The 25453-nt window shown below is 30.6% G+C and overlaps 1 protein-coding gene across 2 annotated transcripts in view; it reads left to right on the forward strand.

Moving 5' to 3' along the window:
• Positions 1 to 5212: 5212 nt before the first annotated feature.
• The window catches only part of LOC106685395 (uncharacterized), a 35495-nt gene continuing 15254 nt past the window's right edge, over positions 5213 to 25453 (forward strand). The window contains exons 1-17 of one of the 2 annotated variants that reach the window (XM_067051053.1): positions 5213 to 5333; positions 8319 to 8362; positions 11358 to 11527; positions 11921 to 12081; positions 12240 to 12399; positions 12478 to 12727; positions 12907 to 13136; positions 14916 to 15018; positions 15319 to 15449; positions 17174 to 17302; positions 17645 to 17812; positions 18030 to 18195; positions 18345 to 18460; positions 20087 to 20182; positions 20501 to 20711; positions 22526 to 22706; positions 24492 to 24675. In XM_067051053.1, coding sequence (XP_066907154.1) covers positions 5314 to 5333; positions 8319 to 8362; positions 11358 to 11527; positions 11921 to 12081; positions 12240 to 12399; positions 12478 to 12727; positions 12907 to 13136; positions 14916 to 15018; positions 15319 to 15449; positions 17174 to 17302; positions 17645 to 17812; positions 18030 to 18195; positions 18345 to 18460; positions 20087 to 20182; positions 20501 to 20711; positions 22526 to 22706; positions 24492 to 24675 — 2520 coding nt within the window. In that variant the 5' untranslated portion in view covers positions 5213 to 5313. The remainder of the gene's footprint in view (positions 5334 to 8318; positions 8363 to 11357; positions 11528 to 11920; positions 12082 to 12239; positions 12400 to 12477; positions 12728 to 12906; positions 13137 to 14915; positions 15019 to 15318; positions 15450 to 17173; positions 17303 to 17644; positions 17813 to 18029; positions 18196 to 18344; positions 18461 to 20086; positions 20183 to 20500; positions 20712 to 22525; positions 22707 to 24491; positions 24676 to 25453) is intronic. The other variant, XM_014428028.3, reaches the window with a different exon arrangement.

Raw genomic sequence — 25453 nt, forward strand, 5'->3', positions numbered from 1 at the left:
TTATTTTTATTACAAAAAAAGAAAATTAAAGGAAATTAAATATAAATAAAGAAGATTAAATATAAAACTTATTATAAAAAAGTACCAACAAAAAACCTTTAACCTCCTAACAGCTCTCAGTTGCAACTAGACAAAGAACAATGGTGTAGATGCTACACGAGCGCTCTCACGAACCCCTTTGATCTGTGTCCAAAAACCGACTCTCGACGGCTCGGCAACGAGCCTAGGCCAACCAAGCCGAGCCACCTATCCACATGCTCGCGTATGTCTGAGTTCGCCATGGCTCGGCCAACATGTAGAGGCCCCTTTAGAGTGCTTGCTGGTGTAGCATCTACATGTTGGCCAAGCCATGGTGAACTGAGACATGCAGAGCAGGTGGATGGCTTGGCTTGGCTGGTACGAGTTGACTTAAGCTTGTCGGTTTTTTGGACACAGATCAAAGGAGGTTCGTGAGAGAGCTCGTGTAGCACCTCCACCATTGCTCTTTGTTTAGTTGCAACTGAGAGCTGTTAAGAGGTTAAAGGTGCTTGTTTTTACTTTTTACAATAAGTTTTATATTTCATTTTCCTTTTTTTTTGTAATAAAAACAATATAATCCTAGTGCAATGGCTGAAATCACATTGTACCACCACCATGCCTGCCTTTCTGAAAAACACTGAAGGCGGATCCACATGTTGGCCGCTCGCCACAAATCGTAGGTTTGTGCATATGCTCGGTAAAGAAAGGACCCTCTTTACACAAATGTCTGTGTTATTCAGAGAGGCAAGCATTGCAGACGTACAAGTGGTTTCAGCCATTGTACTGGAATTATATTATTTTTATTACAAAAAAAAAGAAAATGAAAGGAGATGAAATTAAATTAAATATAAATAACTAAGATTAAATATAAAACTTATTATAAAAAGTAACAACAAACACCTTTAATCTCCTACAGCTCTCAGTTGCTACTAAACAAAGAACAATGGTGGAGATGCTACACGAGCTCTCTCACGAACCTCCTTTGATCTGTGTCCAAAAAACCGACGAGCTGAGGTCAACTCGTACCAGCCAAGCCAAGCCACCAATCCACATGCTCGTGCATCGTGAGTTCACCACGGCTTGACCAACATGTAGAGGCCCCTTGAAATGTGGATGCTCCGCTCTTTGTTTACCGAACATTTTTACAAGCCTCCGATTCATGGCGAGCGGCCAACATGTGGACCCGCCTTAAGAGATAGAGAGAAATGGTTAGGGTCCGTTGGATAAATCAAGGGCAGCTTCTTGAGTCTGATGTTTCGATAGAAGAAGAATACAATACTGGTTTATTATCTACCACTGATAAAACATTAATTATATTATATATAATTATAACCGTTGATAACACTCTCAATATTGCCTAACTATTTCTAAAATACTTGATCTTACAACTTATATTTTTAAGCGCTCTGCAATATAGAACTTATTATCATATTTTTTGTTTGACAGCCCAACTGACCCTTTTGTAAGTCAGACCATGAATACCCATAGTTGATTGTAATGGATTTATTTTTTTCCGGATGTTGGTTCGATCTTTTCATCAAACAGTAATAAGATTTACTAATGAAGAAAAATGTAACAATATTTTAGAAAGTAAGAATTAGACCTAATTGATGCTAGAGGCCAGCTCACGCCAGATAGCGTGTTTCTATATTTTCAGTTATCTAACAGGTCCTTTAACAAGGTTCTATTTAGAACCTTTTACTATTAGAGTCCTTTAACCAAGGTTATATTTAGAACCTTGGTCACAAAAAAATCCGTATTGAGTTTGGGTGGTAACATAGACATTGCAGTAGCCTATCGAAATAGTTTGGCTTTCTTGACCGTTTGTCTTTAAGTTAAACAAAACTTTTAGTAGCATCGGTCACAGCCTAGAGAGGCGAACAGCAATAATTGACCAACCTGCGGTAACCTGGTGGCCAAGACGTAAACCACGACTCAAGAAACAGTGTCGCAAATTTTTTTCGGTGTTTTCATGTAAATACCTTAACCTTTAGCTAGCAATAACCATGTGATATTTTTCAATATTTATTAATGTATTGTTTCAAGGAATACAAACTAAATATTAGTTCTTTAACCAATTTAAAGTTAGCCTGTTGCAGGCCTTCTTGATAGCTACTCTAAAAGGGAATTCATTTTACTATTAATCGTTTCTACGCACGCATGACTACGGCTTATAACCGACTATCAATGCGATGAACTGGCTGATAGCCTTACTCATGCGTGCCTGGAAGACCACACTCTGGCATGAACAGCTCTGGAGGAATCATGATGACCACCGTCAGTTTTGGAAACTCGTCAGAAATTTTATCACCTAGAGGAGGACTGTACATCTGACTTCGGGAAGCGACCTGTTGACGTCTGGGGAGCAGGCTGTCCTCCTTGGCTCAAGTTATGCAGCAAAGGATGCTGAAAGAACATCTAATGCTCCTCGATTGCCATCTGCAAGGCCACCGAGTTCTGTTGAGTTAACTTATCTGGGCAGTACAGCCCGATCAGCCTCCTCTCGCACATGAGCAAGGTCTTCCAGCGCCTCCTACACAATTACCTTATGGAGAGAAGCCGATGTAATACCCGCCGAGCAAACTGGATTCAAGTGAGGTGTCCCTTGCGAACATCACCTGGTGAAGCCCCAAGTGTACACAATAGAGCAAATGAAGAAGAACTGCGCGACGGTCCTCATCTCCCTGGATTGCATTTTTATCTATTATATTTATTACTTGTTTATATTGTTATTTATTTAAATTTTGTATTATATTTTAATTGTATTCTGTATGTTAAAGAGGTGAAAAAGAAAAAACAGGAAAGATAAAAAAAAGTTTAGAAAGAATAAAATGATTAAACAAAATAATCATATATTACTACTATATGTTATAAGTTTATTCGACTATGCCTTTATTTTATAGGATTTAAAAAATTCTCTGACTAGGTTCAAGTATATTGAGTAAATAGCAATCCAATACAGCTATTTAGCACAACTTCTTTTGAATAATAAAGTTTTTCTCTCTCTCTCTAACCTAAGCACTTATGTTATCACACGTCAGTTAAAAGAATATCACAAATTATGTTGGAGGAGACATAAGGATCATTCCAGAAGTCACATGATCTGAACATTTAGCTCAAGATTCTCAACGTAGGATTCATTTTCCTCTAAGAAAAATCACTATAGAACAACGAAAAGATTTTGCACTATGACCCAAATTATAAACAGTTTGTCAATTTCGTTAACAAGACCAAACAACTTCACATGATTGACAGGTAATAAGGCGAATCCACGACGAAAATGACAGTCCCAAAATTACTGGCACGCAACGACTGTTAAAACGAAAGACCCACTTTTGAACAATGGCAAAACACTCACCCAATTCTCACTAAGTGAATTTCGTTCTCATTCGTTCAAACCTAATTCGCAGAATATGTTGAGGAAGTATTATGGTACTAAATAAAAAGTTAATGTTCCACGTAGAAATGTCAAAATAAGAACATCTCCAAACTAAAAATGATGAATATAACTTAACGAAAGAATCAGAGACCAAATCAAATGACCTAGTCTTTTTTTACACCAGGCAGTGGCCTGTTTTATATTTTAATAAGTTTAGCTCTTCCATAAAATTACATGCATATAAGTCGCTCGAGTTTGGAAAGTATGGAGAAATAGATGTGGTAAAAAACGACTGTTTTTTTTTTTTCATTTTATGTGTTTGCTAATTTCTCTAAACTATTGAGTTCATTGAAAAATAAGTTCCGTCCAAAATTAAAGTACATTAAATTTACTTCAAAAGTTGTCATGTAAACTTTTAAAAAAAAAATTAAGTATATATATGAAGTTTCTGAAGTATATAATAAGGTGACCCCCTACGTCCCAAGGAGATTCATTAATTCAATACTTTGTAAGGAAGCTGTTTTTAAAATAACGGTTATACAAGGTGATTTTTTAAAATCACGCTCAACCACCAGAGTTTTCCTCAATATAAGGGTACCCAATTTATGAAGTTAAGTGGACCTCAGGAGGGCTCTAGAACCCACAGGGTTGACAAACGGCTACAGTGTAACAGAAAATAATTATCTGCTACAGCCGGATTCTTACTCTTATAGTGATTAGTACAGTGACTTACGACTGTGCCAGGGACAAATATTAGTCCAATAAAATTTTACTCCTGATCCTAAAACAATGAACTGTTATATATTGTTTGATACCACCAGTATAATATTTGTGTAAAAGTCGCAGAGATTTGGGCATCAACTTTGAAATGGAGAAAGGATGAAGGCCAAATGTGTTTTATACCAAATTAAAGTATATTAAATGTCCATCAAAAATAATTTTAAAATTTTGTTTAATAAAAAAGTTTTCTTATTTCAATAACAGCGGCATTTAGAAAAAAAAATACGGTCAATTTTTAGGCAATTTAGTATTTTAATTTTGTTCGAAATTTATAAAACACCAAATAGAGTTTCGCAGTATATGGAAAAACTGATAAAATAGACGATTTTCTCCACATCTCACCTCTTCCCCTTCCCAATCCCTTAGGATTTGTTAACACTTTATGTATTGGTAATATTATTTACAAAAAAGATATTTTTTACGATCTTTATAACAACCCTTACCATTTCAGATGTATCAAGTGAAAGTAAAACTCATCTTAATGGAAAATGAAACCGATTTTTTTTTCTATCAAAAGCTTATTCCACTTCTGAAAAATAAAGATTTTTTGGCTAATTAAAATTCTACAACAAAAGATTTTTTCAATTCATTTCAAAATTTAAATTTTCAAATAGATACTAGAAATCAAAATTTTTAATAACAATTTTTAAATATTAACTTTTCAAAAGTTGATATATTGAATTTTGATATAAAATTCCTTGATTATATCATGAATAATTAATTAAAGAATACAAATATAATTACATGAAATATACATATAATATTTATCGGATAATTGTGTAATATCAAATTAATCATTGTTCCTGTTTGGTTCATTACTCATATTTACATATTTAAATAACTACTATACAACAAACTATAAACAAACTTATAAAGAAACATTAGTCTTTGTTTTTTATCTAGTAATGAGGCGTATATGTCCGCCTATTCAATCAGTACGGATATTGTTCGACTTAAAATTATTTTGTTCACGAATAAGACAACTACAATTCATTTTTTAGTTACCTGTGTTTTAATTTTGTTACAGGAAAAGTCTTTTTTAAATGCGTTGTATAATGCAGCCAGGAACAATTACTACTATCCCTCCTATCTCTAACCGAAGCCAGTGTGAGCCCTGAAGCAGAAGGACGAGGATCATGGACTGGCTAAAGCAAGGGTAAGGATCGCTTTATTCGTGAATAATAAGAATTTTTATAAATGCAGATTAAAACTATTTTAAACTTTGATGTACGACCATAAATAGAACATATAGTTAGTGTAATTTATTAACTATAGATTAGATTTGACATATTTTTTATTTATTTATTTTGATCCTTTTTTCTCAAATTTATTCTTTTCAAAACCTTCCAACGTTTCGACCCTCAGGTCATTTTCAAGGATACCTTTACTTCGTTGTAATTTTCTCTTTTAAAAAACTTAAAAATGCCGGCTAATTGCCTTTGTCCCATCTATAACTTCTTCTATATAACTCTTTCTTAAATTTAAAACTTGTATTAACCACTTCTCTTCTTTCTTTCATTTACATTTGCAAACTTTAACTTTAAGATGGGACAAAGGCAACTAGCCGGCATTTTTAAGAATTTTAAAAGAGAAAATGACAACAAAGTAAAGGTATCCTTGGAAAATGACCTGAAGGTCGAAACGTTGGAAGGTTTTGAAAAGAATAAAGTTGAGAAAAAAGGATCAAATTTGTTTTTAAATATATACAATGTTATAATTAAAAGAAAAAAAAAGACAAAATAAGTAGATAAGAATAATGCTTCTTAATAAAAGAGAAAAGTAAAATTAATAACAAAAAATAATGATATTTGTAGACTTAACAAAACAAACAATTGCCCTCTAATGGTGAAAAGAAACAAGTTAATTTGAAAAAGGGACGAGAGAAGAGAAAAAAATAAATAAATAATAATATGTAAAATAGAGGTAGTGTGAATAATGAATTAATAAATATAGAATTTATAACAGAATATCCTACGGCTTCAGTCTTCAGGTTGAGGTTGTGTTTCCCAAGTTGTAGGTCGCTGCTCCTTTAACTGCCGGCAACTAGGAGTGGAACTTCATGAACCGTTTTTGGATGTAATCCTCTATTGACTCCATCTGTAATTCCCCACTCAATTGGCTATTTTTTATGAACCAGCATCCTTGGACTTTGTTTTGAAATGATTGTAATTTTTTCCTTTTCGTAAAGGATGCCGCTCCCCAGACTTCACAGCCGTACATCAGCAGTGGCCTAAAAATTGTTTTAATGAGAACTGTTGTTTCTGGTTTTAGCTTGGAATTTCTGTTTAGGATAGGATATGATTTGACATACAAGGATTAAATTTTTAATAAGGATTAACCAAAGAGCGAAAACGATAAAATTCCGAATAAGAAGTCATTATTCAGAAATTGGAATAATATAATAATAATAATATAATAATGATCTAAGTCGCCATGTTTTTTTTTCATTTTTATAATTTTAAAAAAAATTGTAAAAAGATATGATTTTTTCTATTTTTATTACCTACTTTGGGATATTGCTTCATTCCTTTAAGTCTTATCTCATATTGTTTCTCAGGAAAAGAGTGAACCCGAGAGATCTTGTATGAAATATAGATTCCTGATTTTTTTTAAAATTATACTTGGCGTATCTACCATTTTTACTTTTACTAATTAATTTCTAAAATGGACTCTCGCTTATACGAACTTCGCTAATCCGGAAAATTTCAGAATCGGAATCACCTCTTAAATAAAAAAAAAAATTATTATGTTGTACACACATACATCCATTCAATAAAACCGTTTTATTAACATTTTACGTACTGAGGCTTGAATGATCTAGTTAAAAATGCCAACATTTTTTATTTAAAATCAAATCCAAGCTATGTAAAATACTTTTATTCCAATTTAAGTGAAATAACCAATAACGAAATTAAACAGTGGATCAATTAAGGAAAGGAAACTTCAAAAAGACGCAGAAATGATTTCCCGTGTCTCCGAAAGTCACGATGAGAAAGAAGAAGTTGAAGAAAATGTGCAGAAATTACATAAATGATCCAACATGAAGAAGTTGTACCATGTTTTAACAAATGCATCCGATGGGTGGATGAAAACGATGTAGTGCTAATTCATCTACGTCCTTTTTAAATTAGATTTCTTTGGAAAAATCAGAGTGGGAAAAACATTTTTGATGTAGTTTTTTGTTCTTTATTTCTTGCTTGAATTTTCAGATTCTTTCGCTGAAGCAGATGGAATTAGAGAGAAACCTTGAAAAAGATTATTCAAGTTACAAACAAAGAAAAATTTCAGATTATTTCACAAGAAATTAGTTAAAAAATAAATTTCCGAACAATGATTAATTATTGTAAAAACATTTTCATTTAAATAAATTTAATATTTTTTTTATTAAATTGATTCCTTATTTATGAAGTGGCCTTTTTTTCTTCTCGGTAACTTTATCTTTCCACTAATCCAAAATACCCATTGGTTTTAATTAGTTTGGATTGGCTAGAGTCCACATACAAAAAAAAAGTATGCTAAATTATCAATAATAAAAAATTAATTGTAAAGAAAATAAACTTGGTTATTTGTCAAGATGATTAGTAAACTTTAAATTTAAAAATTACTTACAATAATAAATAGCACTTAGTGTATTTTTTTAGAGTAAATATCTGAAGATTGACAATCGGTCCGAAACGTAGAGATATTTTCCCAATTTAACATTAATTATTAATTTTAAATTAATAAAAAATAAAAGAGTTGAAGTATGAAGGCTAATAAATAACCTAGGAAAATTAAATTTTAATAATTGTATATAATTTTATTAAAGAACAATTATATTATATATATACCATAATTAGTAATTAATAAAAATTCAAAGACAATATCAAAACGAAAATAGATAAAAAAATAATCTAAATGATTTTTAAAGTTAAAACGATTTTAATATTTAACTATTTTGTATAAAAGAAACAATAATTTTAAAATCTGAGTGAGAAAGTTATAAGTGATTTTAGCTCAGTTAAACGTACTTATATACGTACGATAAGTTACAAATACATTTGTGGTATTTTTAACCCAGTGTTACCTTGACTAACGTTTTAATAGAATATTTTTATTTCACTATTAATTTTTTTAATTAATTAATTTTTTTTTTGTATAGGGAAACTACTGCCACATTTAGCATCAATGGAAAAGTATACACAGGTAAATACAGCTAATTCAGAATATAATCTAAAACTATTCTGAAATAATTGGATCCATATGTGTAATGTGGACCCAACTTCCATTTATTTGTCGTGTTTTGAAACCTATATCGATATTTATTTCATATTGCAACAAAACTGAAGGATTCATTCAAATTTAATATTAATGTAAAGGAACTCTGTACTTTGTGTTGTGAAATGAAAGAGCTTGAAATATTGATTTGTCGTTCAAAAAAAGAAAAAAAAAACTGTTCCAGAGAAACTATTAGACGCACGAGTTTCTATTAGAACTCAAAACAAAACCAGCTAAATGCATCATTATGTAGATCATAATGATTATCCCCGTGGCAGTGGAAGTTTGATTTCTCGTTTTTTAGAAAAAAAAAATTGTATCTGTGCCACAGTTCTGTACATCTGCATCTATTGGTACATGTCATGCGTGAAACATTAAAAAACGCGGTTAGCAGTGGGTAAAATCCCTGACAACCAGACACCGTGTATAAGCTTAAGTACATTGAGAAAGGGCATGGATAATGTATTAGTTTTATATAAAACCAGGAAATATTTCTCCTTATAAGGCTTTAAAAATTATGCTAGGGAATTTTCACATCAAAGGATCATACACCAGTTAATTAACGCATAAATAAACATACCATGTGTGCAATAATAATAATTATAATAATGAGTATTTTTCAGTTATTTTTAGTAAGGTAATCGTCGAGATAATAATATATAATGATAATAATATAAATAGAAAATAATAAAAAAAATTCACTCCTGGGGACCGAGTTGTATATATATTGTATATTGTGAATTATTAAATCTCAGAAACTATTAAATGTACTGATGTCTATTACCACTCAAATTCAAATGTTTTGAATGCAATATAAAGTTTACTTATAGGTGTTTTTATTAATTATTATGTAAAGTTTACCAAAGATTATAATTGATACATGATGAATGTTAAGATGCAAATTCATTTTACTTGATACAGTGAGGTGATTTGAATTTTTAATTATTATAATAAAAAGAAAAGTAATTTAAAAAACAATAATTAAATAATGGAAGAAGATAGTTGATCGAAGTAGATTGGAGGAAGATAGTACGGGTGGCGGTCAATAAAATTATCCAAATAGTGAAAGAAAACTATTAAGCCCTAATTTGCAGGGCTTCGTCAGAGTTGATAAGAATGAATAATTAAATAAATTATAATGAAATCAATGCGTTTGTTTGAAAAAATAAATAAATAAGTTTTGACCATAAAAAATGATTATCTTCAGAGGAGTAACAGTTTTCATAATATTTACTCAAATAATTTTAGTTTCTCGTTATTTGAAAAGCCATATTTTAGAAATTGAGCGTAAAGAGATCTATTAGGGACAAATTTTAGTAAATTCATGATTTATTATCTGCATATATATATTTTACTATTTTTAGAATTTTTCAATATAGTGGCTAAAAACCCGTTTTTTACACACGATCATTTTTCTTGAATTTTAATAGATCAAAAAAGATAACAACAACGAATTAAAAAAATCTGAGCTTATTTTTGTGGTAATTAGTTCCACCTAAAAAATCTATATCTACTGTACTATAAAGTTTATTGACCTTTTATATTTTAAATATTTCACCTATGTACAAGATTAATCATTATTTCGACTGAAACTAATAAAAGATTATAAGAATTACACGGAAAATTGTCGTTATTTGTGGAAGTAAAGGATTTAAGGAAGACTGTTACAGGGCGCATGCGTCAGTTTCTGGAGGAAAAGTTTGCACCCCTAAAAACTTCACAAGTCATACCTGTGAGAAGAAATATTTTGAACTTTATAATAATCTATTTCTGTTTTAGGCTACCATGAAAAACCTCCAGTAATGCTTTAAAAATGAACACTGATTCAAAGTTCTCCTTATACTTGCTAATACTGGTCAGAATTAGATTTATTTTTATTTTATAGAAAATTTAATTACCTTTCGATTTAAAATTTTTCGAAGTTAAAATTAAATAGCGATTTTAATTACTTTCTTTGACCTCCTTAAAAAACCTTCTACCTCAGTTTAGATACAGTTTTATTGTTTGTATTTCAATTTAGTCACATAGTTTTCAAATTTTCTTTAGTTATTCCAAAAACGGTTTCTCTTGAAAGTTTTGTTGTTTTATTGTTAATATAACTATAAATTAATAACGAAACAATATATTTAAGAATTAGAACACGCGATAGAAAGAATATAAAACAAAAATTCAAGATGACTGGCTGTTTGACAAGACAGCAGTCTAAAGTTATGTAGAAGGAAAACAATTTGTCCTTCTTGAGAGTAACTCTCTTACCTAAGGTTTTCCTCCGCTTCACCCACAAGGTTTTCTCTTAACTTGCTTCCCTATAACTTTGACTATTTATACCTACCTCAAGGGGTTGGAAACCCTAAACTCCTTCAAAGGAAAAATGAAGCAAAAAGACGGGAGCTGACCAGGCTCTCAGAGGTTTACACCGAGGTTATTAGAAATGTCCTTCATTGTAATGTAAACTGAAATACAAGGTAAACCGTTATTTGCTCATACTCCTCTAATTCTCTGTCACGCCCCTGGCGTTCATTATAAAGTCCGTCTTTTTTTACTTCACTTTTCCTGGTAGCTTACTCCATTATACTCCTTCCTCCAAGATACCAGCCTTAGTTTTTATATAAAAAGTACAATAATAAAAAAACTAAGATAAGAATATCATTCATTTTATATAAAACTTGATATAAATATTATCTCATTTATTACTGGGTGATTATAGAGTTTTTTTAGATGCAATTAACAAGCAAGGATGTAATACCAAACTAACTAATTAAAAACAATATTAAGAATTTCAAAGTATTGTAGTAAGAAACGGGATGAATATCAAAGAATTACATTGTTAAAAATATGTTTTTCTTTAGTATGTATATATAATAAGCTAAACGTACAGTTTGATCACTGTTATAATATTAAACTATCATTTCATCCGGATAAGCTGGCTCCGATGTGAATGCTGACACCTCTCTAAACACCTACATCCGAGAATATGCCAACCTTAAAGGAACCAAATACATGTGCAAAGAAGGAGGATGTGGAGCTTGTATAGTAACCATGACTACCAGAAATCCTGCGACGGGCAGAGAAAGAAGCTACGGAGTCAATTCGGTATTTTTTAATTTTTATTTAGTGTTAGTTTAATGCTATCAAACATAACAATATAACTCAATCCCACATTAAAAAACACATAACAATTACAATAAATGTATATATAATGTTTTTTATACTCAATGACAATCAGACTGAAACTTTTTTTTTCAATTCTGGCCAACTTTTTTTCCTTCTCGTTCATTAAATTACATAATTAGTAAAATGTGAAAGTTACTTTGTGAATTCTTTTTGAAATTCTAGAATCCACTCCGCTTAAAGACACACACCTTTTAAATTTAGTCAGAATTCACTTACTATTCTCGTCCGTTGTAGAGCACCTGAACCTGAAGATTTTTTTTAGTCCTTAAATAGACAATTTTCTTATGTAAATAATTTCTAACAATCCCACAGTGTTTGGTGCCTATTTTGTCTTGCCAAGGAGCTAGTATAACTACAATCGAAGGAATCGGGAACAAGGAGATGGGCTACAGCAAGTTCCAGAAGGCTCTTTACACTTGCAATGGTACCCAATGTGGCTATTGCTCACCCGGCCAAGTAATGAACATGTACAGGTAATGTTTACCACTATTTAGTTATGGAAAATAGCGTAAAAAGACCATTTTCAATACTCAACAATAGTGAATAAAGTACGGTATATTTTTTATGACAAGTCGATGCTTTTGAAATATTTGATTGGTGTAAGTCAGCTTATATAATTAATTTGTTGTAGTCTCTGGAGAGCTAATTCCAGAATAAAAATGGAGGAAGTTGAAAACTCTTTTGGTGGAAACATATGCCGTTGCACGGGTTACAGGCCCATTTTGGACGCCTTCAAATCCTTAGCATATGATGCATCGAATGACCTCAAATCGAAAATAGCAGATATAGAGGTATCCGTATTCTCACATTAAATGGTCAAGATAGTACTAAATTGTAAGGAGATTACTGTATAATTTTCATTACTACAGGATTCAATTGGAAAATGTAGTCTCCAATGTCAAAGCGATTGTAAAGACTGTTCCAAGAACATTGATGAAGAAAATGAGGAAGATTTTTCGAATTTGTTTTTGGAAACAGCAATGGCTTCAAAAATATTGAAACTCTCGCTAGGCGGTAATACCCAGTGGTACCGTGTTTCTGATATTTCCCAAATCTTTGAAATATTTGATATGATAGGAAGTGCCAGATATATGCTCGTCGCTGGAAATACTGCTCAAGGTAAAATTCTATTCATTCTTAATACCAGTGAGGTTAATTTTTTAGCTTTGTTCAAAAAACTTATATAAATTTTGAAAATAAATTATCATTTTGATTATATCTAATTATTTGTTTCTATCGAGTAAATTATTACTTATGATAAATCAGTAGGTGGTGAAATAATTAAATATATATTTCAGGTGTTTATCCTAATGAAAAACCACCTGATGTATACATTGACATAGGTGATGTAAGAGCTTTAAGGACGGTATCTAGCAACAATGAGAGGATTGAAATCGGTGCAAACATCACACTTAATGATATGATGTCGTTGTTCAATCGAATATCAGCCGATAATTCACTCTTTTATGGTTACACTAAAGCTCTAGCTCAACACATTGATCTTGTAGCCAACGTCCCCGTAAGAAATGTAAGACTCATCTAAACATTCTTTTAGCTTTATTTTTAATCTTCTGATAATGGAAAAAAATTAATAATGCGCGATTTATGAACATGTATTGAAATGAAAACGGTAGGAAATGGCACCTTTTGTTATTATATGAACGTAAGGGTGATTCCCAAACAATGAACAACTTTCAAACAGGAGAGACCATCCCTCCCAAGGACAGTGGTACAAACCCCTCCTCCCCCCCCCAAAGGAATTTTTTTCTCTCCTCATTCATATGAAAAATCACTTTTCAATCTTCTAATTTCATTCGAAAGGGCTGTAGATAAGCTTTAAATCTTGAAAATTCAAAAAACTGTGAACAAAATGGTGGTAGTGGGATGAAAAGTTAAGAGTTGAATTTGGAGGAGGCTGTAGAGGTTTGCAAAACCTATCCTGGACTTAGACGTATGTCACTTACCCACATCCACATGCTTGTATGGTTTATGTGACTTTTTTCGGCTATAACTTTAGATTTGCAATATTTTCAGAATAAAAAAGAACAAAATAATGAAATTCAAAATGATAGGAAACCTAAGTATCAGGAAAGTAAGCGGTAGATAATAAAAATTTATGGAAATAGTACTACATAACCTATAGATTTAACTTTCGTTCCAGAATTTTTATCAGATATTTGTTAATTTAATTACACGAACTTATAATGCCTTTATGAATTTATATTTCTGGCGTGTCAAACAAAAACTAAACCGCCTACAATAAATTTACAACATTTTAAACAAAGTATTTACACCGAATCAATTGAATTTTAAAATATACAATTTTAAACATGAGTTAATTAAAGAATCTAAAAGCTGGAAAAATTATTTAATTAATTATAACACGAAGAGCAGAAATATTTATCTTTTGGCATTTCTAAAACAATGATAACTAAAAACAAACGTGAAGATGCAACACAAGCCCCCTTTGTTTGTGATAAAAAATCGGCACTCACCAGGTCGTCCAACTTATTCCTGTCAATCCAAATTAGTCATCCACACGCTTGCACATGCTCGAATTTGCCATAGTTTGGCGAACTTATAGAAGCACTTTTAAAAACTACAAAAAAATAGACATGAGGAAATTTTGACCAGTCTTTTTTATTATTGCTCTACCTAGACAACAACGTTAAATACCGAATTTCAGGCTATTATATCCAAAGGAGGGGCTGGAGATGTCCAAAAGTAACAGATAATATAGTATGTACATATCAGTCACTCCAAAATTTCATAAACCCCTCTACATGGCAGTGGTAGATACACCTGTTTTCTGAGGAGGAGAGCATGCACCTATTGGTATACCAAAGTAATCTGCACACCTAATTGCAAGTTTTGATCTACAAAAATGTACTTACATATATTTTCAAAAGGTGCCTATTGAATTTATATATAAAAGAAAGGGTTTTTCAAGGAAAAAATAATTTTTTCACCTTCCAGAGTAGAGGGGGGATCACCCTCCTGGAGCTGCTAGTACAACATGGTTGTAGGGATTAGAATATGCAACAGTACTCCATCTGATAACTTTCAGTAAATTTCATAAGTCCATTATTTTAGGAAAAAATATGACAAAAATATTGATGCTTCTATATAACTTAAATCAATATTTTTATTAATTGCTTGTGGCATAATAATATACCATTTATCCATTAAGAACAAATGCTGAGTATTGTTAACTGAATATAAAATCTCTCTGTACCTCACAATGTAAAATTTGTCTACCTCAATTTTTTAAAGCTAATATTGTTTTTTATATAATTTGTATTTTCAGATAGGTACACTCGCAGGAAATTTGATGATCAAGCATCAACATAGAGATTTTGGATCTGACATATTCCTGTTAATGGAAACCTGTGGAGCGAAGATTACAATAAGTATAGTTTTTAAATTGTTATCAATAAACTTGTGTTGATTAAATAGTGTTAGATCTTCCATGAGGTTTTCTAAACCTTAAAAGACTGTATTGATTATTAAGTTTTTCTTGTTCTTACCTCCTAAATTTTATTTTCAAAACAAACTACAAAATATTAAAGACTTACTCATAACCTGTATATAAAGAGATATGATAGCCCTTCTATTATTGTCACAAGGCATTGTAAGGAAGGGTACTCTGGTCAATGATTATTAACACTATGTAATAAGAATTCTGCTTTAAAATATAATTTCTTTTCTAGGAGACCAATCTGGTTCTGACATAAGTATGAGCCTTCTTGAGTTTTTGGAAACTGATATGACTAAAAAAGTCATTTTAAAACTAATTGTTCCAGCTTTAAGTAGTAATCACTATGTATTCAGATCATTTAAGGTAAAACAAATTGCTTTAAAACTTTAACTGTTTAGTTCCATGTTTTTCTGAGTCATTAAAATTTACTACTGCATGATGAGCTTGAAAAGTACTATTTTATCAGAAATCAGTTTTTAAATGAAGCAGTTAGCACCGTAAGCAGGAAGTAGTGAATGTGATCAACAAAAATTAGTTTTATTTTATTTAAATATATACACTGTAAGGAAAGCTATAGATTGATCAAAGTGTTAGTATGATTTTCAGGGATTTGTGCAGTACCTCATATTATTACTTATTTTCATGTAGTTTTTCATAGTTTTTAATGTTAGGATATTAATTTTAAACACATTTTCCAAAAGAATAAAAATAAGTGTTCGTAGGAAAAATCTTTGACTATTGATGAATACCTATTTTTAACTAATTATGTTGAGAGATCGGAAACCTTTGTTCGCCTGGCCCATAAAAATTTCTTGTGATTCATAACTGGTAGTTGGTTACATCCCTAATCGTTGTCTTTTTAAAGTGATCACTGAGGGCTTAGTAGCTGAATTTTTTTTTTCTTACCTCCTAATTATATTTATTAGCAAAATACAAATATACATAATAGTCTAATACTAAATTAAATATATACAAACGTATGTACAGATCTTGTGTTGCCGAATGGCATTTTAAGAGGGGTCACAGGTTCCGCTGAAGGCAGTTTTTACATTGATGGTATGTTTCCAGGGGACTCAGAGAATGGGGAGGGACCATTCCGGCTGGTTAAGGTGGCTGAATTTTTTTTTTTTTTTTTGTAGTACTCTCCAAATTGAAAAATAAATAATAAATAGGTACAAAGATGTCAGTTGCCCTGCTTCCTTATTTTACCTGTATGTATTTTAAGTGCTGTGGTGTAGTTCACTGTATGTGATGAACCTATGACAGGTCAGAAGTGAGGCTGATTAGAATCCAGCCTGGGCAGGTTGAAATTTATTTCATGGGAGACTCACAGTATGAATCTGAACCTTCCCACTTTACTGCATGTAAAAGAAAGAAAAGGGGGAAAAAACTATAACTGAGAGCTACTTGAATCCAATGAGATTATTTGGACTCATACCGAAACAATTATTGAAGACTTGGTAAAATGCTTCAATACCTATTGCTAGTGCTGCTACCTTTTACCCAGATTGTGAGTTATGTCAATATTTTCATAATAAGAAACCTAGGTGTAATTCAAAATTCATAATTTTTTTGGTGGGTCCAAATAACTTCCTGCTGGATCCAAGACCCTAAAATCCCACTTTACCTTCAATTGATTAACCAGCAATAAACAAAAATTAAATTAATATTTATTCTGTGCTATTGAATAATATGTCTTTGATTTAATAAAATACATTTTCAGAACACCATATTACTGTGAATGGTTTGCTATTTTTTTTTTAGGCTTTTAATATGAGGAAATATAATTTTCTAATGCATTAATGTAATTCTTATGTGTACCACTAGGGTATTTTAAATTTTATAAGTGTACAATTAATGGACAAAACATATTCAGAGTACCATGCTATTGTGAATGATTTGCTAAATTTCCGAATTTAATGCTTTTACCTTGAGGAAATTTAATTTTAATTAAATGTTATAAGAGTACATTAGTACTATCACAATTTTAAAGTTTTGAACATCTGTGTCATTTTATACCAAAATTTAGAACATGAAAATTTCACTTGAATCTTAGCTTAATTTTATTCATGATGTTAATATTTCAGATTATGCCTAGGAGACAAAATGTCCATGCACTCATGAATGCTGCATTTTTGTTCAGAATCCAGAAAAGTACTAAATACACTGTGGAAGAAAGACCATCTATTGTGTTTGGTGCAGTAGGACCTCATTTTGTAAGTAATATTTTTAATATATATATTTTTTAATACCTTAACTATGTGCCTATTAATACAGTTATAAAAATAATTTCTTTTTATTAATTTGTTTTTAGAAATTCATTTTTTCTGTTTTCAGTTGTCAAATTATTAACTTGTTGATAACTTATGGAATAGTGAGATTTTTATTGGTGATATTAGAAATCAATTGGAAAATTATAAAAAAGAATCTATATTTTAATAATTAGAATAGAGTGAACCACAAATGCTACATATCTTTCATGCTACCTCCAGATAGTATGTTTTGATAAATATTAAAATAAAAGTTTTCATGTTTATAAATAAACTTTTAACTTTCAGGTTCATGCAACACGTACAGAAAATCTCCTTACAGGAAAATCTTTACTAAATTCAAATGTTCTAGAAGATGCTAAAACTTCATTATCAATAGAAATTAACCCAATTAATGAACCAGAAGAAGCCTCTCCAGAATATAAGAAGATGCTTGCTATAGCTTTATTCTATAGGGTCAGGCACATTTTTAATTTATTTTTATTAATTTTTTTTCATACAGAAAAGATTAAAATTCTCATTTCATAAAGTAAAATCAAGGATTGTTAGCTTAAAGATTTGAAAATAAACTTTTTAAGATCTTAAGAGAATTTTCTTTTCATAATGTTCAAATTTAAGAATTTCATGCAAAAATTAAGTAACGCATCCCAAGTGATATAATAACTTTTTTCAGTTTATTCTCCAATTGAACGGTGACCTCTCTAATAGAATGTACAGATCTGGTGCATCTGATTTGATGAGGCCCTTGTCCTCTGGAAAACAAGAATTTCCACTTAATATCCGTGAAGCACCGGTGCATCAACCAAAATTAAAATATGAAGGATTAATACAGACTGCAGGTGAAGAAATGATCCATAAGAAAACATTAGTGGCATAATATAATTTAATTTATTAATTTTTTTTTTAATTTCTTTTAAATAACCTACAGAAGGTGTAACTTAAAGTATGAATGCTTTATTATTATAAATTAAATATTTTCTTCCAATAGGAGAAGCAGAATATGTTGATGATATACCACATCAAGCTGGGGAACTTCATGGTGCTCTAGTTATCACTGACAGAGCTGTTGCTCAAATTACTAAAGTTGATGCATCACCTGCACTAGTAAGTGCTTTATTTTCTATTTAAATAATTTATTATGAAATATAATCATTTCAATTACCATAATCACATTTAAATTCACAATTTATTTCATCCAATGGTTCATAAATAACACACTGATTGTTCCAGACTTTAACTAAGATCACACTTGCAATGGATTGTTGATATAGAAATGAGCAAAGAAATATGATTTAAAATTTTTTTCAACTGGCATTAAGTTCACTAATTGCACAATATTTATTTTAAGGTATGATCCTTTAACACGTTGAGTGTTAATGTTGAAGAATGTTAAACATTTTACCTTTAGATAGGGCCTAAGAAATTCTAGCTGTGGTGAGACCTTTTTGAAACTCAAAATACGAACTGCCGAGAACAAGCATCATTTCTTTACTTCATTTTTTCCCATAAAAAAAGACAACTCAATAATAATAGACTATCTCTTTTTAATCAATTATTTTCTTTTTAAAATTGTTTTAGAAGACTTAAAACCAGTTCTTTTAAATTAAAAAAATAAAATATGTTTATAATCATTCTTCTTTTTATATTAATAAAAACAATCAAAATTTTCATGTTTTATTAATTATTTCTGTTATGTGTTCTTTAATTTTTTCTGAAAAGAACGTTACAGAATCTGTTTTGATATGAGCTTATTTAATTAAGATCTAGCAATTAAAGGTAAAGTACTTTATAATATGCTCATATCAAAATAAAATGAGAATATGACGAAGATGGTCAGGGTTGCGGTCAAAAAGAACACAATAGTTTTCAACTCTTTAACCACACTTTGTAGGGTCTGTTTAGCTATTATCTTGAACAGCCCTGACGAAGCCCTACAAAGTGGGGTGAAACGTCAGATAATAAATAGTTGAAAACTATTTTGTTCTTTTTGACTGCAACCTGACCATCTTTGTCATATATTAAATTATAAGGTCAACTATTTACATATATATATTAATAAAATGAAAATAATTTTGACAAAAATGTTCAGTCCCAGGAAGAGGTTTTCATTTTCCTGTGCTACAGCAAACATAGTAACTCTTATCCTTTTTTTTTTGGTCTGTGCTTCCATTCTCAAGATCTTATTTTTTATCTTTAATTGCTGTATAGAAGTTATTAAATTCTTTTTAATGTCCTTAATATATCACCTAACAGACTAAACCTTCAACACTGACAAAGTTATTACGTTGAATAATCATGTTGTTGAACTACAACAGAAACAGTAAGGAAAAATGTGATAGTTTTGAGAAAGTTAAAAAAAAATCGTATAACTATGTAGCAATTAAAGATAATAAATAATGTTTTAATAGTGGGCAGATGTCTGAAATGTTGACTGGAAAATAGAATATACTCGTAGAAGTTAAATGGTCTATGTACCTAGGAATAAATACTGTGCAAATAGCAAATAAATAATTCAAATTAATCAAATAGTTTTTATTATTTAATTTATATATGTTTAGTATGCATAATAATGTTCCTCATTTGTCATTAAATGGTAATTAGTTCTTATAAAATATTTTTATTCTGAATAAATTAAAAAAAAAAAATGTATTTATCTGTTATAGAAGTAAACTACAAGCAGCTAAAATCATACTCTGTTCTTATTAATGAAGCATAGATTCTTTTCTTTAGGAAATCCCAGGAGTGGTTGCTTTTTATTCTGCAAAAGATATTCCAGGGACAAATTCTTTTTCTGTACTCGGTGATTTAACCTTAGAAGGTGAAGAAGTAAGTAGAAGTTATCTTAAATAAGGTATTGTTCATACGTCATCAATGAAAGGCTTTTAATATGAATTTTTTATTTACTGTTATAAACATTAATAATATACATTTTTTTTGTTTGGAATCTATACAAAATATTTTGATTTGTGATTTCACAAAATTTTATCCATACTGATTACTTTCATATCATTAAAATTTCTTTAGGTGTGATTTAAAAAAAATAATAATAACTTACTTAATTGAAAGAAACATTTTTTCAAAAATATTTCTACTTATTACAAAACAAAGAAAATTTACTTAAAGGTATATATAAACTTTTTATAGTTATTTTGTAGTGGCGATGTAAAGTATGCTGGGCAGCCAGTAGGAATGATTGTTGCTGAAACTCATGATTTGGCCGTAAAAGCTGCCAAGTTAGTGACCATAATGTATACTAATCAGAAAAAACCGCTCTTGACTGTGAAAGAGGTTCTAGCAACTGGAGATGAATCACGAATAAGATTGGAGGGTCAAATTAAGCCTTCAAAAATTAATGGTATTGATAAATACTACTACTGTATCATATGTTTCCTATCTCAATATTTGAATAATTTAAATCATATTAATGGGCTATGAACTATATGAAACAATGAATAAGAATTATAAACAATTTTGAAACTGCTTTATATTTTTCGAATACCTTGAAAGATTATTTGATTTCTATGAAAGTTTTATTTTATTTGTTATTGCTGTTATTTTTTTGTAAAATAACCCAAAATCAATGCTTTGATAAAGACTTTTCCTTAGTTAAATGGTGTTCAGAATCAGAAATTAACAACCTTTGTAGTCCAGTAAAATTGCAAGTTAACTTAGAAGCAATTATAAACTAATTTGTTTTGGTGGATTCTAATGTAAAACTATTTGCAAAAGATGGTAGTTAACAGTTTACTGCTCCCTGAGGGTGCATTGGCCTATATGCCAGATTTTTGCAAAATGGCCACCATATATTTTTATTGGAAGATTATTGATTGACCGTGTGTAAAGATGAAAGGAATATGGCCCAGGTGCGGTCAAAAAAACTCAAATAGTAGAATTATACTATTTTAATGAGCCAACGTTTCGCCCCACGTTGCAGGGCTTCGTCAGGGCTATTTTGACGGCAGTCAAAACAAAAACGAAAATGAAATGAAATCATTTTTGTTTTGACTGCCGTCAAAATAGCCCTGACGAAGCCCTGCAACGTGGGGCGAAACGTTGGCTCATTAAAATAGTATAATTCTACTATTTGAGTTTTTTTGACCGCACCCGGACCATATTCCTTTCATATATTTTTATGTTTATTAACTCTTAATGTATTAAATGTAGCTTGAATATGCAACTCAGTAAAATGTAAAGGATTAACTTAATCAAATTTTGGTATAAAACAAGATGTGTGCTGAGGTATATTTCATCTTTAATTTTGAAAGGAAACATAATGTTACTGGAACGAGTGTCCAGTACTGGGTATGGTACAGTGCATTTTTGTTTATACCTAAAAACCTATGCAAAATGTACATATTTCATTTTTTATTGAGTTTCTTATATCCTGAAGTAAAAAGTTTACACATTTAAAGTTTCTGCTTCTGTAATTTTTTTTCTGTACACCTCCCAGAATTATGGTTTTTAGCGAATAAAGTATTTTCTAACTGCTAATGTGCATTTTCTATTAAAAAATGATTCAAATTTTTACCTAGACTTTTTAACAAAAACTTTAAATGTAATTGAGAAGTAGTTATTTAACTATTCTTTATTTCATAAAAAAAAAAAACTTTTGCTCATACAATTTTAATTCAATGCTCAATATCTTGTAAATTACCAAGTGTACAACTAAAAGTAAATCCTTTTTTTAAATTAAAGTAAATTTTTCAATATTCAAGACCTAATCAAAGTCATCACATGCATTACTAACCAAGATACAGTTTTTCAAATACCAATATTTTTTCCAAATAAAGATAAGCAAAAATTTTTGAATATAATTTTAGTAAATATCATGGAAACTACTATTCTTAAAAAAGTAACCATAATAACCTACTTTATGGTTCATTTAACAATCCTCTAATTGAAATTAATTTACACTTACTTCTAAGTACAGCTAAATTTTTAACTATTTTTATTGGATTAATGGTTCTTGTTATACTGTTGTGTGACCCAACTATAACCATTTTAGATTAATATACGACTGTATCCTTTTATTTTATTCTATTTTTTAATTGTTTTTGATATTTAAAAAATGAAAAAAATGGTTGTTTATTAGTGGTATGAGTAGTTTAAGATTCTGGATTCAATAATTAATCTCAAGTATTTATTTGTTAATATTTAAGTATTAAACAGGAAATTTCACACACAAGATAAATGGAGAATTTGAGCTTGGAGCTCAGTACCACTACACAATGGAACTACAGACATGTTTATGTATTCCTTTATCTGATGGACTGGACATTCACGCTTCTTCTCAATGGATGCATAACATACAACAAGGTGTTGCTAATGTTCTAGGCATCAATCTTAATAAGTAAATATATTTTGTATTACCTATTAATTAAATATTATTCACAGCCACTTTACCTTGAAGAGTTGTCCCTGACAACAATATCAGATTCAATTTCAATAATAATGCCAAGACCCAGCAAAAAAAAGCTATTAATTTAAATAGCTGAATATATATAAAATTATTAAAAAAATAAAATAAAAAATCCTTTGGCATTTGCTTTTTAGGGTCGACTTTGGGTGGGTCCTCCTCAACATAAGTAAGTGTATTACCTGGCGAGCCACTGATCATTACTATGTAATTTGACATAACGTTTTTCTTGATATAACAAAATTGTGTGACTGTTGTACCATTACTTCACATTATTTGAGACTGTTGAATCACCAGTATAGATATTATAATAGCTTTAAGTAGATATTTTTATACTCTGGTGATTCACGTCAGAGCAGTCCTTGCTCATAAATGCCATAAATATAAGTCTGTTCTTCTTTCTGAGTGATTTTCTGGTTTCAGAAAGTGATATATACCTCAATATGGCTATATCACTCCTTTGTTGATTCTCATTTTCACTTTCTATCTAAACATATTCCTTGAGTTACTATTCTGATTCTATTCATGGCTTGAATTACCTTGTTTACCAAGTAATTAAGTAAAGGCTTTTGCTATACTTTCTCCCAAACATTACTTCAAGATACATCACGTCTATTGCCAACACACTTGAATGAATTCTCTCTCTGTAGATCTCCAAAGTGATTAGATGTTCCCTCAGAAAGATGAATACTTTCTCTACTTCAGTATCCTCCACATGTGTGTGTACACTATGTACCCATCAGCTTAAGGAATTGTCCTTCCTTTGTTTGATCCACAGCCACCATATAAATCAAATCACCCTACTTAGGCCATGGCTGTTCTCTGGTTCCTTTTTTAGCACTCTAAGTGATCCATCAGCTGAGTTAGACCAAGGATGGAACCATGTGAGTATCCTCCCTGGATCATTTCTTCCACCTTACAGAAGGTACCTCTAATCCTCAGATACCTTTCCTAAATGTAATTAATCAAGAGAGTGTTTAGGTTCCAAATCTATAGAGCTGCTGGAGTAAAATGACTATAACAAGTACTTGCCAGTGAAGGTTGAGCAGAAATCTGAATAATCCAACCTACAGTCTACTAATAGAAAGACGTTAAGAGATTCAAACAATACAAAATCCATGATTCATTAAACAGGAAGAAAATAATTTACCTGTTTTCATCATCATCATTTTGAGCACTGAATATTTTCATGAAAACTTTACTATTAACTTTGCTGTAATAATTAATGTCAATGAAGAGCTGAATTCATTAGTGTGGAGCTTTAGTTTTTTTTAACATTGAAGCCATTCCTTTTGCACAATTTTATTTTCCCCTGTAATTTACATTAACAGAACCTATTCAAAGAACAAATTGTAAACATGTACTTTTTGAGATGATTAAAATAAAAAATTTAAATTAGGTTTTGAGAAATGTTAACTTTTCTTAACCTGTGTTGTGTTGCATATCTTATGAAAGGGCATGGAAAATACTGTAAAATTAGACATATCTCATATCTCTAGCTAAATTAGGGCAGCAGCTCTAAAAATTCTAAAACTTGTCATTCTCTGTTTTTCAGTCAATTTATGAGGACTTAAATGCTCTGTAATTAAAAACAAGTAAAATTTTACAACATCTGTGCAAAATTCAAATCAAATCTGAGATGAAAAGGTTCAAAATTGTGTTGAGTTGACTTGTAATGACCTGTTGGCATTAATAGGTTTTTTTTTGTTTTTTTTTCAGAATAAATGTATTTGTGAAAAGAGTAGGAGGAGCTTTTGGCGTAAAAGTCACAAGGACAGCAATGGTAGCTGCAGCTGGCTCCCTGGCAGCACATAAACTCCGAAGACCTGTAAGATTAGTCTTGGATCTTCAAACAAACACAAAAGCCATTGGGAAGCGACCAGCTTATTTAGCCAAATACGAGGTACCAACTTTTTATTTTGCACTATGAAAACATTTTTTAATTTTGTTTAGGTTGGCACTGCAGAATATGTAGATGTTTGGCAATGGAATGTGGTCCTCAAACAGATATTTATTGTTTTCAAAGGCCCAGCTAACCCGAAGGAAGATACCCCAACCATCACATTCCTGCTTACCATAGTCATACCTTGGCAGCTTATCTATATGTACTTTCAATTACTCATGTTCTATGGCAGAAACAGAAAAGTCTGGAAACATCGATTATTGATGCTTAGGTTCAGCTGGCTGTCTAAGACCTGTATTATTTCCTCTCAAACTGACTGTTTGAAAATCAAAACTCCAGGAGGTTGTATTTAACACTACCAATCCTATGCAGGGTCAGAGTGAGATGTTTCCATTAGGCCTTACACACTAGGGTTAGGGTTGGGAGGACTTGCAAAATAAAGACAGTGTGGTATTTCTTAAAGAGAATTCACCTGTCTATATACTTACCATGTTCAACTGTGTTTAACTTTGAACAACTATTGCACATAACTTAGCCCCGATCACTCTATCTCTAGATTAATTTTATATCTTTAAACTAAATTACTTAATTATTTAGACATAACAAATATGTTTAATATATATATAAAATGTAATATGCTCCTTTTGTAGTAAATAGTATATTTTGAGATATAAATGGTTTTAATATGTTTTATTTTATGTATCAGTTTAATATTCATTGCTTTGTTTATCCAAAAAGCAAACTAACCAAGTTTCATTGTTTATAATAACTTCGTGAT

The sequence above is a fragment of the Halyomorpha halys genome, unplaced genomic scaffold (assembly GCF_000696795.3).
Source record: "Halyomorpha halys isolate HHAL.00 unplaced genomic scaffold, Hhal_1.1 Scaffold689.1, whole genome shotgun sequence".
In the NCBI taxonomy this organism is placed as follows: Eukaryota; Metazoa; Arthropoda; class Insecta; order Hemiptera; family Pentatomidae; genus Halyomorpha; species Halyomorpha halys.